Source organism: Rhamphochromis longiceps, linkage group LG18 (assembly GCF_057381845.1).
Source record: "Rhamphochromis longiceps isolate RC_006_pf linkage group LG18, R_longiceps_female_GT1.1, whole genome shotgun sequence".
Taxonomy (NCBI): domain Eukaryota; kingdom Metazoa; phylum Chordata; class Actinopteri; order Cichliformes; family Cichlidae; genus Rhamphochromis; species Rhamphochromis longiceps.
The window spans coordinates 9,964,768-9,983,499 of record NC_140574.1 but is presented as its reverse complement, the minus strand read 5'-3'; the positions used below and the strand labels follow the sequence as shown (position 1 = coordinate 9,983,499).

Below are 18,732 nucleotides of genomic sequence, written 5' to 3'. Positions count from 1 at the left end.
CAATTTCAAAACTATTTCAGGAAAAATATTCCCTGTGAGACCAGCTCAGTTCTCTCTTAGTCTAAATAGATCAGCACCAAATGAAGTGCTGTCTTTCTAATCTTAGCATAAATTCAGGGTAATGACATGCAAAGTGGTTATGGCAAATGACAGCTCTGAGACAGACTGTAAATTCATAAACTGCATATCAGTTTCCAATTATGTGTGCCAAAAAAATTTAGAAATCTTTTTTTCCTGTTGCCAGGGCTCAACCCAAAAAAACCCAAAACAAAACCCTGGCATTATTCAGCACCACATTTCATATCGGATTTGTCACAGTCCATCACTTTTTTGCACTTCACTGCCATCGTAAAATGAAAGCTCTCAATGCTTTTAATACATTTCCAAATTCTCAAAACAAACCACATTTTTATGTTATGTGAGCGTTAACTTAGAAAGGTAATTCCTGCTTGAGCCTGCACTTACTTTAGGACAAAATTCCCCAAAGTGTCATATTAGTAACACAATACAAGCTGTTTAATCAAACTTGAAAAACATTTCTTGGCCTGCCGTTGCACTAGTCAGCAGTTATTTACATTCAGACAGGCTTCCACTGGGCCTCCAGGATGGCGCCAGATGTGTCTGATTGTTAATTTGTGACGCAACTTCGAAGCCCCCATTAGCCAGTGTGAAACCACTAAAGGGAGAAAATAACTTGCTGTAATAACAGTGGAGCGAATCGTGAAGCTCCATCTCATCCGTGTAATAAGAGATCTGATTCGCGGGATTACAGCTAAATTCTCATCACTTGTCAGCAGGAGTAGAAATAACTGTGGTCTGTAGGGTAAATCCACAGCAGGTATGCAGTTTCACAATCCCAAAAATGTCAGACTGTAAAGCAGAGACCACCTCACACCTTATATTACTGAGCAAATATTATTTATCTTAATATTCAGAGCAATTATGTGTAGTCTTGTGTTTTTAAAGTGTATGGTCTCATGCATTGCAGCAATTTTTAAACATAATTTATTGTGTATTTTGTATAAATGTTTCAAGTAAATTCACCCAGACAGACATGAGCAGTGATACTATAGATTCACTCGCCACTTTTTTAGATACACCTGTTTATTTGCTCATTAATGCATTAATCTAATAAGTCAATCACATGGCAGCAACTAGGCTTACTGAGGCATGTAGACATGGCCAAGACAACCTGCTGAAGCTCAAACTGAGCATCAAAATGAGGGAGAAAGGTAATTTAAACATCTTTGAACACGGCATCGTTTTGGTTCCAGACAGGGTGGTCTGAGTTTTTTGGAAACTGCTGATCTACTGGGAATTTTTCCACGCAGTCATCTGTAGGGTTTACAGAGAGACAAAATTAAAAATACCTGCTTGATGTCAGTGGTCAGAGGAGAATAGCCGGATTCTTTAACCTGACAACAACTCAAATAACCTGAATGAATAGCACGTTGAACCTTGAATCAGATGGGATACAGCAGCAGAAAACCACAATGAATGCCACAATAGAACAATAGAAGACTGGATTTCTGCTCTAACGTTCGGATGGTAGGGTCAGAATTTGGTATCAACAACATGAAAGCACGGATCTATCCTCCCTTGTTTCAGCGGTTCAGACTGCTGGTGGTGTAATGGTGTAGGGGATATTTTCCCTTAGTACCAGCTGAAGATCATTTAAACATCACGAGGTACCTGAGCACTGCTGTAGTGTACCCATCTTCTGATGGCTGCTTCCAGCAGATTCGTAAAGCTCAAATGTTCTCCAACTGATTTCCGAACATAAAAATGAGTTTACTATGCTCAAATGACATTTACAGTCATCAGTTTCACTCCCATAGAGCACATTTCGGATGTGGTGGAATGGCAGTTTGGCATCATGGATGTGCAGCCAACAAATGTGCAGCAACTGTGCAGCATAGTGTTGAATCCAAGCAATGAAGAGATAAGTCAGTTCTGAAAACAAAAGTGGATTTAACCTCCTAAGACCCGAACTCTTCCATGGCATACATTTTTAATTTCTCTTTGATATTTGGGCTGATTGGGGCCCGATGAATGTAAAAACAAAGAATTACTAGATTTTTTTTTACCTTCTTTTTGTTTTTAAGAAAAATAAGAGCCACATATGAGGATATTCGTTTAAAATTTTGATAGAACAGTAGCAGCAAAATTGAGTATTTTGGTCTAAATAACCCAAAATGTGATGTCCACATATGTGGACGCCAGGTCCTAAGAGGTTAACCCCATACTACGAAAGTGTATCTAACCCAGAGGCTCAAAAGGAAAAGTCAATTTCACTCAGTTATTTTTAGGTAAATACCATCTGCCAAGAAGGTGATGTAACTGACTGCTTTGTTTTGTTTTGTTATTTGTTACCAGGTTTGCTCAAAAAAGTTATACTGTGCATCAAAGGCTTGGAGGTGGACAGAGATTTCCAAATATTAAATTATTTTGAATAACCTTAGACACTAAAATGTTGTTTAAACATAAAAGTTATGACAGGTTCATCTACAAGATTCATCCAAACTGTAGCAAAGCACTCTTACTTTATATTTAAAGTTATTCTAAAACTTATTTTAAATTTTTTAGAATTCAGTACTTTTTTCTACAATATTTTAAATGAGATTAAAAATAAATAAAGCGCTTTCTGAAAAGACCTCATCATATTATTAAATCCTATTTATTTAAAAAACAGTTCTTCAACAATCTAATAATACAAGTAAATGTCCTCCAATAACATTTTACCCAAGGGACGGAAGTTTTATCAGAAATATCTTGTGAAAGTCTTGATCCAGCTGATTTTTACATCATTATTATAAAATCACTTCATAACATTTTCCATGTTTTGCCAACAAACACTTTGGTCCAAAAAATGTAACTAATCATTTCAGCCGATAAAAATAAGTGTAATGGTTTAATAACTAATGTTTTTTCCCTAAAATATAGTCAAGCAAAGTTATTATGTAATATTAAAAAATATATATATATTAAAGTAGATAAATACCATACTAATGCAGCATTTAAATACATCCCCTGGGCATGAGAACACCTTCATGGAAAGAGTGACAATGCTGGCACGACACTTGACACCTGGTACACAAGAGTGGATTACGAGAAAAGGCCTGTTTCTGTTCTTTCTCAGGCTCCATCAGCTGTGGATTTCATAACTTATTTTGCAGTTGTAACCTTAATTTATGATCATCAAGAGCACGGGGGACACTCACTCCCACTAGTTTGAGTCCCCTGATGAATTTAATGTCGTTACTGTAGATGGTGTGTATGAAAATTCCTGGAAATTCACGCTGTCTTCACGGTTGAATGGATTATATTTTTTCCCTGTTTTGTATAAACTGATCTGACACAAGCAGACTCTGCACAGCAAGTTAAAATTGGCTCACACGCACTAGCAGTTTATCTTCCCAAGTCATTCCCAGAAGGTCCCATAGAAAGCTGAGGGAGAGGCAGTCTGCTGCACTTTAACCCTCTGAGGTCTCAGCCACTGTTTTCAACTGTCTGCTGCCTCTGCTAACATAGCACTACATCTACAACAAAGCACATATAAAATCCTGAATAAATGCAGTACTGTAAAATAATTAACGCGTTTTAAGCACACCTGTGTTGGTATGAAAGTTTAAAAAGTCAATTTAATGTTTATTCATTTTTCAGCACACGTCTAAAAAAGACCAAATTGTGCTATATAAATAAACTTGCCTTGCCTAAAGTTCTCATGTGGCAAACAGAATTATAATATTGTGGTCGGCGATTAGGTGGAACCTTTTTCTCCTTAACCCTAACCTGTACACCGTACCTTTGTATTTAAAACAACTGCTGAAGTTTGGTGGGGGTACTGTCATCACAAAAGTCACAAAAACACAGTCTGTTTTTCAGGATTACTTTGAAACAAATGTACCTCTAAAGAAAGTTTATGTCACTTATGTTGTCCAGACAAATCAGGTACATGTCGCCGTGCCAACCCAAGTAACAGAGCTCTAACATAAGTGGCAACATTGTAGCCCAAACCATGATTTTGTATTATTTTTTTTATAAACTTAACCCAGAGGTTTTAAATATCTAAACCCAATCAGGTAATTTATTTTTAACTAACAACATAGTTAAAAATACTAAAAAAGGAAACATGTATGACTCAAACTTGCATCTCCGGCTGTAATGACTACCTCCACTACGACTCACTACAAAATAAAAATCATGTCCAGAAACACAGTGCACTAGATTAGAGCTGATTAGAGCTGAATTCATTTTCCTACGCCACATTAGCAAGAAGCTTGTTTACCTGAATTTCCCCAATGAGGGACAATAAAGGATATTTCTATTGTACTTCTAGAGATTGTGACCATTTCCCAAGCTGTGTTAAACTTATTAAACTGCATTAGTTTAGAAATACTATGTTGACAAAAAAAAAGTGTAGAAATCTACAGTTTTGCTGTGTGTGCTCTCATTAAAGAGTAATAAAGTTGTTGCTGTGGTATTGGGATCCTACATTGTTTGAATTATCAGCCTTAGTGCATTTACACAATATGCAATTAGGGCAAAGGCAAAATACAGCAACAGAATGGGCATTAATGCCAGTGAGTGTCTTTAATTACAAGAGTTAATATAGCATACAAACATGTCAAGAAAAGCTCGTTTTTTTGTCTCCATTTCAAAAATGGCGCTATTTCCAACATACAGCAGTTCAACCAGGCTGAAAGAGGTTACATGCATGTATGATGAGTTCACTGTCTCTGACCCAAGCCAGAATAATTCTTCATGTTATCTTCAGATTCTTTCTGTACTTGCATATAGCGTGTTTACATGACCTTGACCTCTTTGTGACCTACTGTTATGGTGACGTTTGCTTGGAGAAGCAAAAAGCAACCAGCTATTGAGTCCACTCTAATACTACAAACTGACAGAAAGCTCAAATTAGGAGAACGTGCACTATAATAGAGCACATCCTAAATGGAAGGAGCCCACTGACCGTGTCCAGATGTGTGCGCTGGTGTTTAGCACGATCACTGGAGTTGCTGAAAGCCTTGAGGCAGCCGGGGTGCTGGCAAATGTAAGGTTTCTCCCCCGTGTGGCTCCTCAGGTGGATCTTCAGGTTCTCCAGACGGGAGAACGCCTTGGAGCAGCCCTCAAACTAACAAATAGAAAAGCAGAAGATTTTATATAGAAAAATTATTTAAGAAAATGTGCCTAGATTATCTTTAAAAATTAGTAAAAGTGGCACTTTGCCCATCAGCGTACACTCAACAATGACAAAATGAAACCATGTGTTTAGACATTTTTGCAAATCAATTGCATTTAATACCATCAGTTAGTGGGGAACCATACACGGTGTGCCATCCTATGTTTTCCAAATATTAAAAAGAATGTTCGTAACAGGACAACGCATTAACCCATTCCACTCCTGAGGCGCCTGTATTAGAAGGAGACCGTGTGATATTTAAACAGAACCTGTTGCTTTTTATAAAGACTAGTAAGCAAGTCTACATTCACTCAACAAGTTGCTTAGTGAAACCATGACTAAGAAGATCCAGCAGGTAACAGGTAATGGAGTAAAAATATTTAAAATTGGTTCAGCAGTATCAGTGTTTACTAATATATTGTCATTAGTCTGCTTCTTTCATAATTAAAGATTAAAGAGGAGTTAAAGGATTTTTTTTTTCCATTTATATATTTTAACTGTACTCAGATGCACTGAAAAAGCAGTAGATGAAATAACTTGATAGTGTTGTGCACACTGCTGATAATAGTTGTGTAACAATCTAAAAAGAGGGCTTGAAATTCAAATCCTAGATACTGTCACCTTAGAGAGTTGAATGTCATATCGCCTAAAAGCTACCGCCACCGCTTTAATCCAGTGACAAGCAGTCCCGACTCACTCCGCTGACCCGATACTCGTTTCTCCTGTTCACGCTGGCCATGAACACGGGTATAATGTGCTTCATATAAAAGTAATGGGTTTCAAAAACCCCGGTGTGACCAACTTTTTTGTGAAAGTGCATGCAGTGAGCCAAAATAAAGCTTCAGCACTTTGAGAACGTAACAGTTTATTTAAAAATTTGGGAAAAAGAATGTTCATAACTGGACGATTTCTGTCACTTTATTTGAAAAGTTTGGGGGCTTTTAAGTGCAGTTTGCCATCAGTTTATTGCATTTACACAAGAAATCAGTGTCTAGTTCTTGAAAGATTTTAAGATCTACCGATTCAAATCTGTGACGGTAGACTAACAACTACATGAGAATTTAAAAAAAAAAAAAAAAATCATTCTGACATCTCTTTAGGGACTCAAAACAAAATAACAAAACTACAACATAAACTAAGAAATCATTAAATCCCCTTATGTTCCTTTAAAATGCTTAAGTTGTAACTACGTTTGACATAGAACTTAATGTCCTTACAGAAAAAACTAAACCAGAGGCAATGTACCAGTATTTATATCATAAACTTCAGGTAGTGGCTGTTCTCCACTCAGAGAAAAAAAACGTAGCCAAAACCACACAAACACACACGCACCGACTGCGGTAGGTACTGTTTCAATGAGCCTCAGCATGCTTACATACTGCCCGACATACTGCCTATGGTTTATATCTTTACAGAAATTCCAATTTCTACTGATCAGTGTTTCATATTGTATCTTTATGTCAGAACGCCAAATATATGGAAATATTTAAAAAGGAAGTAAGAGACAGCATAGACCAGGGGTGTCCAAGTCCAGGCCTCAAGGACCGGTGTCCTGCAGGTTTTAGATATCACCCTGGATCAACACACTTGAATCAAATGGTTAGTTCATTACCAGCCCTCTGGAGAACTTCAAGACATGTTGAGGAGGTAATTTAGCCATTTAAATCTGCTGTGTTGGATCAAGGTCACATTTAAAACCTGCAGGACACCAGACCTCGAGGCCTGGAGTTGGACACCGCTGGCATAGACACACGCAGAAGATTTACATATAGACCAGGGGTCCCCAATCCCAGTCCACGAGGGCCGGTGTCCCTGCAGGCTTCAGATGTGTCCTTGATCAATCACAGCTGATTTAAATGGATAGATTACCTTCTTAACATGTCTTGAAGTTTTCCAGAGGCCTGGTAATGAACTAATCATGTGATTCAGGTGTGTTGACCCAGGGTGAGATCTAAAACCTGCAGGGACACCGGCCCTTGTGGACTGGGATTGGGGACCCCTGATTTAGACCATTTTCATTTGTCAGTATTTTTTATATTTAGAAAAAGGTTTTGAATCAAAATAAAATAATTTTTTATTCCCATGACACAATTTACTCTATAGATTTAACTGTTCTCTCTTCAAAATGACAAAGAAAAAAAATCAAGACCGATCATCGTGTGTGTGACACTTAAATTTGCATTTAAAAGAAAATAATCCCCTTATAATCTATAGATATTTTATAGATTCTATACAAATATTATATTTATTTCTTAAAACTTTTGATAAAATCTTCAGAAAATTGGTCTCTAGACTCAGTTCTAGTTTAGCACTGAAGGCTTGAATAAAGTAATTCTTTTACATTTTTTTTTTAATATCCAGAATTTATTCCACACATTTATTAGCCATCACTAATGAGTCTATAAATGTCACTCACCTCATTAGGTTTAATAAGCCTGTACATAAAAAACACACTACATCATCTTGATTAATTAATCCAAGCTTTGAAAACACCTCGCCACAAAAATACAGATGGGCAATTGAAGCATTCAAACACTGAGTCACACAAGAACACAGATGAAGCCCTGAGAAAGTGAAGCTGTAACATTTCAACAATGTGCAGCTGTGAAGTCAAACCTCACAACATTAGTCTGAGTTATCTGAGAAAAAAAAGAAGCTTTTTTGTAGTTTAATCCATTGCCACAGGAGGACAATATTTAAGATCTATAGTTTATGTTCTGATATTTAATGCAAATGTAATTTACTCTACATTTTTCAAGACTTAATATCTTTTCCATTATTAATTTTTATTCCCCTTTGAAAAAGCACCTACTTTTTCAAAACAATTTTTCTTCTTATTTTACTAATACACACAACCCTGCCAATGTTCGCACATACAGACACACACACTTATAATTTAAAACTACGTTATCAGGAATAGAGATGGCACGATACCACTTTTTTATGTCCGATACCGATACCGATATCATAAATTTGGATATCTGCCGATACCGATATGAATCCGATATAGTGTTTTTTAATCAACAAAACTGTTTTTTTAAATATCTTGCTGCATTTTGTATAAGTTCATACTCAAGTTTAAAACAACAACTACACTAAAGCTATTCTGTTATACCTGTATACAAAAAAAATATTTCATAGTTCAGCAATACTGATCAATCTAATAAACTTAAACCTACACCATCCTCCCTATTCTGGTATTTTAAAGAGTACTTAGCGTAAATATTAAGCAACCTAACTAATAGGGTTCCAACTCCCAGCAACAACAAAAATAAAAAAATAAAAAAATAGGGAACCACCCCTCATGCTCCACCTCATGATGCTTAATCGACGTAATCAACCTTAATTTGATGCAGTGTGAAAAAAAATGCACAGAAATCAATTATTTTTCAAGAAATATTAAATAGATTCAACATCTTTCTTCAACAAAATTGCAGACTGCACAGATGGTACCTTCCCAAAGGAAAAAGTACTATAGCTTACTAGGGTATATATATTAGACTTAATAGTCACTATATACAGTAATGGACTTCTATTCATTTTACATCAAATTAAAACTTTGGGTGTCAGATAATTATTTATTAAAAGCTCGACATTTTAAATGAGAATAAGAAAGAAAAGTATGTCTTTGTGCCCCCTTTTCCCTGTTCATGCCCTATCGGCCCCCCTGGCTAAACTTTGCTAGATCCGCCCCTGCACAGTTACCAGCCGTCAGCTGCGTACAAAAAGATCCTCGAGTAGAAAGTAATATTAAATAAATTCTAACAACAGCTTATCAAGCTTAAACGTGCTGCTGTTGTTCAGCCGCTGGTTTCCTCTTTCTGGTGCAAAGTGGGCCAAAAGCAAACTAGAGAGACGGACTCGCGACAGAAAAGCCGATCAGCTGATCATTAAGCAGTTTCATGATTGAAGTAGCAGCAAGAAGAGGCAGTCGCCTGTTAAGCTTAACGCAGGAATGCTTTACAAACATTCAGAGATGGACTTACACACTTGCTTTACTTCTCTCGGGGATAACTTTGTCGGAGATGAAATGCCGGGTTGCTAGCGAAGCTCCAAATGCTATCCAGACCACCGACAGGTCCCGCATGCCACAGCCGCTCTATCACGTGATGCATACTGCTCCGACGTGCTAACGTTCTGAGGTGAGTTACGGCGTGTTGCAAGTTTTGTGAGGTGCTTTCGTGATATTTAATGGATCGGATTACTTTTTTTTTTCTTCTCCGATATCCGATCCAGTAATTTAGGCCAGTATCGGACCGATACCGATACGTAATATCGGATCGGTCCATCTCTAATCAGGAATGAAAAAGACGATCACTCCACACTATATCAGGTACACCTTGTCAGTACTGGGTTGGACCCTCTTTTGCCTTCACAGGCATCTTACTGTAATTCTTGGTGGTGCAGATTAAACTAGGTGCTGTTTACACCAAATCCTAACCCTACAACCCAAATTTAACATCAGAAATCAATACTCGTCACACCAGGTGATGTTTTCTCTGATATTCTACGGTCCAATTTTGCTGAGGCCATGCAACTTGTATATTCAGGTTCCTGTTATTAGGTAACAGGATTGGCAGATGATGTTCTTCTGCTTCACTGATTGTAAAGAGTTGTTATTGAAGTTCCTGCCGTCTTCTATTAGACCAACAAGGCATTTACGCCCAGAGAACTGCTACCGATGGGATTATTTCATTTATAAACCATTCTCTGTAAACCTTACAGGTGGTTGTGCAGGAAAATCAGCGTAAATTAGAAGTATTGGAAATACTCAGACCCGACCATCTGGTACTAACAATCATGCCACCGTTTGATGCCCAGTTTAAACTTCAGCAGGTTGTCTCGAGAATGTCTTCATCCATGTCTTGGGTTGCCATGATTAGCTGATAGATATCTAATACCTAAAAACAAACAAACAAACAAACAAACAAACAAAACTAGCTAATGGGTAAAGTTTCATAAAAGAAAAAAAAAAACAAGCCCTGCAGTTTATACTACAGATGTGATATAATGACGAGTAAAAGAACCATTGACTAATACTTATTATTTATAATTACATATTTGGTACTCTCTTGAGTCTTATAATTCCTGCTAAAAATATTTTGATGGGAAGACATTTTATTCTGCCTTTACAGCTGATAATATTAATTTTTCAGACAATGCTCGTCATTCGAGGGTCACTGGTTTTGGTCTTTTCATGGTTATATGACAGACAGATCATAAATGTACATACATGTGCATTTTATTGAAGCATCATAAATTACACATGATGACTCTCACACAGTGGGTTTAGAGGTGCTTTGAGAACTCGTGTTTACAGCCTGAGGAACACCTGTCCAATCTGGGGCTTGACATTACGAGCTGGTAAATAAAGCTGAATTCATTAACAAACACTGACTGCATTCATGTGAGATATATTCATTTTCCACTGCAGCACCGGGAATGACTTAATTCACATCTTCTGGCATAAGAACTTTATGAAAATGAAATGACGTTATTCACGTAGTTCAAGTTTGACTAATGACTAATTTTTTGTGTTTATGTTGATTTAATATTTATTAGTTGGCAGCAGGCTGGATCACTATAATGAACTAATTCACTTATGAAGGAAGCGTATCCCAGAGTGAGAACTTCTGAATGAATTACTAATCCTTAGGCTGATGACAGCAGGGAATAACGGAGAGAGCTGCTCAGGGATGGGGACTTGGCACCAAACAGCAGGTCATAATGGGGCAGATGTATTCAGGTCATGAATTATTGAGCTTCATGAAGTGACTCATGACAGAAGTGATGCAGGATGACGCATCGCTGGGGCTCAAAGGCCACTGTTGTGATGGTAAATGTAGAAAGGACCGTGTTTTCACACCAGCGTGGTTGTAGATCTGTCTTTATCTTAGTGGCCTGGGTTAAATTTATGGCTCAAATATATGAGCCTCTTTTTTTAACCCTTTAAGACCTACCATAGAACCAAGTCCGCCAGAGCTTATATTATATTTTTACATGCTGTGGAGCCATTTTTGGGAGCATTTCAAGTTGCTATACATCAATACAACCATTATAGCCCAGATTTTAATAATATGTATTCATTAAGTGCATAGTAATTACATAAATTGCAAAAAAGTGCAATAAACTACAAAAAAATTGAAAATCGTTTTTGATTTTTTAACATATATTTGTAGTTAGAGAAATTTAAGAGGCTTATCCCTCAAAACTGTAAATACAAAAAAGTTGCACAAAATAGTTTCCCACCACAGGAAATTTATTTTGAGTGTCTTCATAGTCTAATTTTTGAAATACACCAATTTTTATACACTGCTGGAAAAACGAAAATAAATATTATACTGCAAATTTGCAAAAAAGCAGCATATGCATCAAAATAAACTATTTCCAGCAGTGCAATATGAGTCCTAAGCATCCCAGAAACGACACAGAAAGTCATAAAGTCAAAGATAACTTTTAAAAAGAGCAGTATAGGCCCTGAGGCCCTGATCGCAAAAAAGACTACATTTCCGCGAAAATGACGTCACTTCCGGTTTCGGCCAGGTAATGGCGGAAATGCAAAAGTTCGCGCTGACGTCTATTCCAACGTAGGAAGTGTTTTGAACAGCTGATCGGACCAGCAAAGCGTGTTTCTGGAATATTATGTTTTTGTTCCTGCAAGCGCTTTTTATGCAGTTTTTGCAAAGCTTTATGTGGAAGGAAACCGTGACCTAGGACAAGCTGATGGCACAATATGTAAGTACAACTCCTCCGGTTTCATATGCAAAAAAAATTTTTGCGCTAGCTTACGTGGTTGCAGTGCTACCGGGATTTAAAAATAGTTACGCATAACAGAGCGTTCCCGCTCCGATCGGCTCTAAAGGGTTAATTATTTATTGACATTTAAAGTTTTATCTGCTGAAACTAGCGAGCTATAGAAGCAAACCCATTGGGTGTTTTTTGTTTGTGCAATGAACAAAACAAAGGAAAGATTCTGCATCCATCCACTTCCTGCTGCTTATCTGGGTCTGGGCTGTGGGGCAAGCAGTCAAGGCAGTCAAGGCAGCCTCCCCCCTCCAGAACCTCCCTGTCTCAAGACCCCCACAGAGGGACACCAAGTCACTTTCCACTGTGAAATAATCAGGTAATCAACCTTTTAATTCTATAAATGAAAAAGGGAAAATCAGATTAAGTTACACATAATGTGACAGGAAAATATATATATATAACAATAGATGCATACACATTTTACTGTGGTTTTCTTCTACTCTTGTGCTGCATTTCTGAAACTGCATAGGTAATAATCCTGGGGACTTGTAGTATTCAAAAACTGCACACAATGGCCACAAATATGAAAAACCATCTTTTTGTCTTTAGGAACATACTTTCCATAAGAGACAATCATTTAGCTGCTGATCTAAGGACAATGCATAATGTCTATGCTAGGCAATAAATTAAATGCATCTGTCAGAAAAGGCTCAGGGTGATCAGCGGTTCCCTTTCAGTCGATTCACTCGGTACAACACATAAGTATGGGATATCACGCCCTCGCGTGTCCTGGCTGAAGAAACCTTTATTCACGCCTTTACGGCAGATGACGTGTGATGACACGCGCAAGGCCCCGCCCGCACATATAGCCGCTGCCATCACCGTCATCCCTCAGTTCTTACGCTCTTCACCTCGCTGAGAACACCTCTGTTGAGTTGGGCTAGCTAGCTACTGCTAGTTAGCTCCGTTGTCTGCCAACTTGAACCTAGCTTAACTGCCCCTGTTGGTGTTAGCCTCCACCGCCCAGCTGGTGCGTAGGCTGCCCGCGGAGCGCTATTTTCAAGTTTTTCTTGTGCAGCGTTTCGCTTTGCGTTTTGGGAATGGACTCCAAACCGAAGCGAGCAAAGCAGAAATCTTCTGTTCGCCCCTGTCCTCAGGGATGTGGTTTCTCTTTGCACGACAGCGACCAGCACGATGCCTGCCCTGTCTGCCTGGGGATCGTCCACGCTAGGAGAGCGTTGACGGAGCCCGAAGCTTGTGCGTTTTGTCGCCAGCTCCGACGCTCGACCCTGGAAAGACGGGTGACGTTTGTGGAAAGAGTGCTGGGACGCTCGGCTGTCGCACGGCATGACCCTCTTCTTTCCGAGTCTGGAGCCCCGGCTTCGTCCGAGTCCGAAGACGAAAATTTTCAGGTCGATGTCCCCGCGATTAGCTGGGCTGACCACATGGAATACGTTGACGGGTTAGCCGATGACGGACCGGAACCATGCAGGAGCGCTGACGGGCTTCAGCCTGGGTTGAAGCCCGCCAGCGCTCCCCAGGAAGACGATGACGTGCTGGACATCGGCCTGGACATCCATGGTTTGTCGGAGGATGAGCAGGAGAGCTCATTGTCGACCCAATATGCCGCCGCTGCTGCGCCGGTCGGCCACGATGACACCTCTCTTTTCTCCCTGTTTCGCCGTGCCGCTGAGAAGCTGCAGGTGGACTGGCCCTCTCCTCCACCAGCTCGGAAGCCGTCGCGGTTTGCGGGTTTTTTCCTTCCACCGGAGCCCGCAACGGCCAAAAACTGCCTCCCCATGTTCCCAGACTTTCTCTGCGAGCTAACAGCGTCATGGGACAAACCTCTGTCTACCCGCGTCACTGTGCCCGGCTATGGACAGTACATGGAATTGGACGGCGCCGAGGGAGCTGGTTTAGCTAACCCACCCCCTATGGAGCCGTCTCTGGCTGCTTATCTGGCCCCGTCCCATAACCATGGTGTCGGTGGCCCCGCAACTCTGCCGTCCAAGCACTGCAGATTCTCGGCCTCGCAGCTGGAGAAGATTTATCGGGCTCAGGCCGGCACCGCTCGAGCCATGAGCTCCGTCACCATGCTCCAGACGTACCAAGCAATGTGCCTGGCGGAGCTTGGATCGCTGGTTCCGGAGGACAGCCCGCTGTCACCTCTTCTTAACGAGGTTAGAGTCACCACGGATTACATCCTCCGTGCGTCTCGCTGTGCAGCGCTCTCCCTGGGCAGAGGGATGGCTTCGACAGTGGTGGCGCAGAGGCACCTGTGGCTGACCCTCTCCGACGTCCCTGATAGAGACAGAGCTGTGTATCTGGACGCACCAGTGTCTGCGGCTGGGTTATTCGGACATTCACTTGAAGCCATTCAGGCTAGATTCGATCTGAGGAAGAAGCAGACGGAAGCTCTGCGCGACATCATCCCCAGACGCCAGCCCCAGCCCAAGCCCACTGCTAGCTCTCACAGGCCCGCCGCTCCTCTGACAGCTGGCAAGAGACCGGCGCCCACTGCTGGAGTGGGAGGGCCGCCGGCGAGAGCACGTACTCCGGCCCGAGCTCCACGCCAGTCGGCCTGGGGCAAAGGCCCTCCCCCAGGCCCCCGACGGGACCCGACGCCCAGGAGGAAGAAGCCTCAGCCCTCCTAGCTGTGATTGCGAGTGGGGAAGGGATCCGGCAGCAGGGAGACGCTGCTCTTACCCCTCTGTTGCCGCACAAGAGGTGCCGCTTAAGTTCTGTTCAGGTTGTCAGCCCCAGAAGGCGCTGCACTTCCCTATCGCGGTCTCCCAAGCACATAACCCCTGCACACGGTTCAGATGTGTTGAATGTTCAAGCGACCACATCGAGTGTTCCCGCTGTTTTTCATTGTTATGCCCCGGAAAAGGTGCACCCAACAAAATGTATAAATGTACATGTTCCCATGTTGCAATCAATAAAGAGTGTTGTTTACTCTCAAACAATCTCAAATGCTCAACCTGCAGGCGAAATGAGCCAGGTCAGGCAGGGGATGCAGTCCCCTGCAGACACACTGGGGGGCGACGGCGCCCCGCCGTCAGTGCTGCAGGCCAGCCGGCTGGCTGCTCACTTCCCTCAGTGGCGCGCTTGCGCCCCCTCTCCGTGGGTGCTGCAAACCGTTGCCATGGGTTACCGGTTGCAGTTCCGGGTCAAGCCGCCTCGTTTCCAAAGAGTCGTGAACACGATTGTCAACCCCGAGGCAGCCTTGGTACTCAGAGAGGAAATACAGGCGCTATTACAGAAGAGAGCAATACGGATGGTCCCCGCTTCGGAGACGGACAAAGGTTGGTACAGCCGTTATTTTGTCATTCCGAAGAAAGGGGGAGGGCTTCGTCCCATCCTCGACCTGCGAGTCTTGAACACGTACCTGCGAACGTACAGGTTCAAGATGCTAACACTCAGACAGCTCCTGAGTGCAGTCGGCCCGGGAGATTGGTTTGCGACAATCGATCTAACAGATGCTTATTTTCATGTCGCTATACACCCGAAACACAGGCAGTTTCTGAGGTTTGCATTCGAGGGCGTAGCCTACGAATACCTAGTGCTGCCGTTCGGGCTGTCGCTCGCTCCCCGCACCTTTACGAAATGTGCCGAGGCAGCGCTAGCGCCCCTCAGGAAGAGGGGCATCCGCATCTTGGCCTACCTGGACGACTGGGCTCTCGTGGCTTGCTCCAGAGAACAGGCGGAGACGCAGCTGTCGCGGGTTCTGTCACACATTCAGACACTGGGGTTCTCTGTGAACTTTCAGAAGAGCTCGCTAATCCCAGGTCAACAGATCGCTTTTCTCGGTCTGGAAATATGCTCTCTTTCCAGCCGCGCACGGTTGTCAGAGCACAGAGTGGCCGCGTTTCATCGCTGCCTCGCTCAATTTCAGCTGGGACGCAGACTGCGTTTCCAGACGATATTACGCTTGTTGGGCATGATGGCATCTATGATCGCCGTAGTGCCGCTTGGGCTGTTGAAAATGAGAGCGTTTCAACGCTGGACTCTCTCTCACCGTTTGTGTGCTTCGCGTCACCTCCGGAGGAGGCTGCCGGTAACTGCGTCTTGCATGCTAGCTCTCCGTCCTTGGAGGGAGCCCGGGCTACTGCACCAGGGCTCTCGGATTGGGAGGGTGTTGTTTCGCAAGGTGGTGTCCACAGATGCTTCCCTAAGTGGGTGGGGAGCGCTGTGCGAGGGTGCGTCAGTGAGAGGGATCTGGTCCGCGGCTCAGCGCCAGCTGCACATCAACCACTTAGAGCTGTTAGCAGTGTTCTTAGCTCTAAAGCGTTTCCGTCCAGTCCTGCAGGGCCAGCATGTCTTAGTCAGGACGGACAATTCAACAGTGGTGTCTTATATAAACAGGCAGGGAGGAACACGCTCTCTTCCCCTGTTGCAGCTGTCTCGCTCTCTGCTGTTATGGTGCAGTGTTCATTTTCTGACTCTAAGAGCCACCCATGTCCCGGGCCACCTGAACCTGGGGCCGGACCTTCTCTCCAGGGGGGGTCCTCTGGTGAGAGAATGGAGGTTACACCCTTCAATAGTGGCTCAGATTTGGGATCTATTTGGCGAGGCGCAAATAGATCTTTTTGCTTCCAGGGTGAATGCTCACTGCCCCCTGTACTTCTCCATAATCGACCACGATGCACCCTTGGGCTTGGACGCGCTAGCGCACCAATGGCCAGACGTGCTCCTGTATGCATTTCCCCCAGTGGAAATGATATCTCCAATTCTGGAGAGGGTGCGTCGGCATTCCCTCTCTCTGATCCTGGTGGCCCCTTGGTGGCCCGCGAAGTCGTGGTATGCAGAAATAATCAGCCTGCTTGCAGCAAGTCCTTGGCAGCTTCCTCTCCGCAGGGATCTCCTCTCTCAGGCGGGGGGGGAAGTGTTTCATCCGCGCCCGGATCTGTGGCACCTTCATGCTTACCTGCTGAGAGGTTAAACTTGGTTGCTAAGGGTCTGCCACCTAGTGTGGTAGCGACGATTCAGAGCGCCAGGGCCTCGTCTACTAGAGGCTTGTACGCTTACAAATGGCGAGCCTTCGAGCGATGGTGCCAGGACCGCCACACTCTCCCATTTCAGTGCTCTATTGTGGATGTTTTACATTCCTGCAGGAGCTGTTGGATAAAGGCCTTTCGTTTTCGACGATCAAGGTTTATTTAGCGGCTATATCTGCTTGTCATATCGGTTTTGACGGGGTGACACCAGGTGCGCATCCCCTCGCCGTGCGTTTTCTGAAAGGGGTTCGCCGGCTGAGGCCCGTGCTTAAGTCCAGTGTCCCGGCTTGGGACTTGTCTTTGGTGCTGGAGGCCCTTTGTGGCCCTCCGTTTGAACCCGTTGAGTCGGTAGATATGAAACTTCTTTCATATAAGACCGCATTACTTCTCGCTTTGGCCTCGGCGAAGCGAGTGGGGGACCTTCATGCGCTGTCTGTGCATCCTGCCTGCACACAGTTTTCTCCTGATGGCCGCAAGGTCGTATTGCGTCCGAATGCCGCCTATCTTCCCAAGGTCATGCCTGCATCTTATAGTTCAATGGAGTTTGAGTTGCTGAGCTTTTGCTCCCCTCCTTTTGAATCTGAGGAGCAGAGGAGGGTGCATTCTCTTTGTCCGGTGCGTGCGCTACGCACCTACATTGAGCGCACTCGGGATGTGCGTTTGTGTGACCAGTTGTTTGTCTGCTTCGCTAATCCGAATAGAGGTAGAGCTCTGTCCAGACAGAGGCTGTCCCACTGGATTATAGAAGCTATCTCGCTGGCATACAGCACCGGAGGTTTTGCGTTGCCCCACGGGGTGGGAGCTCATTCCACCAGGGGGATGGCGACCTCATGGGCTCTTTTTAGAGGGGTGCCTGTGGCTGATATTTGTGCAGCGGCTAATTGGGCGTCGCCGCACACTTTTGTGCGGTTTTATCGGTTGGACGTTACAGCCCCTTCGGTGGCTCATGCTGTCCTTTCTGCTGGGTCTACCACTCACTAAGGAGGTGGTGGTCCCGTTCCGGTTCGGTGGCTGCTCTGCGGGGCGTGTATATAGGTCCCATACTTATGTGTTGTACCGAGTGAATCGACTGAAAGGGAACGGTTAGTTATGTCTATAACTTCTGTTCCCTGAAGGAGAGGAACGAGGTACAACACAGGGTGGCCCCACTGAGCAGTTGGCTCGGTGAAGAGCGGCTATCGAACTGAGGGATGACGGTGATGGCAGCGGCTATATGTGCGGGCGGGGCCTTGCGCGTGTCATCACACGTCATCTGCCGTAAAGGCGTGAATAAAGGTTTCTTCAGCCAGGACACGCGAGGGCGTGATATCCCATACTTATGTGTTGTACCTCGTTCCTCTCCTTCAGGGAACAGAAGTTATAGACATAACTAACCGTTTTCGTATGCTTAGACACATCCTCCATTCATACATTCATTCATTCCTCCTCTGGCATTCATGAGTCAGGGAAACCTGTTGTGACGAGAGGAAAAGGTTTAAATCATTTCCCTGTCTAACAGATGGTTCATCAGTCTGGCAGAAATCAGTAGAAGACTGTGAGCTCATTAATGCCTTTCAAACCCAGTTAAAGCTCCAAGTGGCCCTGGCCCATGCGATGCTGGAAAGGATGAGATACTGTATGTTTTGACTGACTGTTCTAAGATTTGGCATGTGCTGGATAAATCTCTCCAAGTGAAGGGAATAAACAAACAAACAAAAAACGTTCATTCTCACAAAAAAACACATACACTGTAGCAGCCAGCCTAACTAGACATTAACCAACAGGGATGCACGTGCAGACTGGATCGGACACAAAACAGCCTTT

At 43.3% G+C, this 18,732-nt stretch overlaps 1 protein-coding gene across 1 annotated transcript in view; it reads right to left on the bottom strand.

Annotated features, from left to right (window-relative positions):
- glis1a (GLIS family zinc finger 1a) overlaps positions 1-18,732 on the bottom strand; it is a 71,535-nt gene that overhangs the window by 20,674 nt on the left and 32,129 nt on the right. The window contains exon 3 of the mRNA XM_085389188.1: positions 4,976-5,137. Within this exon, the coding sequence (XP_085245314.1) occupies positions 4,976-5,137 (162 nt within the window). The remainder of the gene's footprint in view (positions 1-4,975; positions 5,138-18,732) is intronic.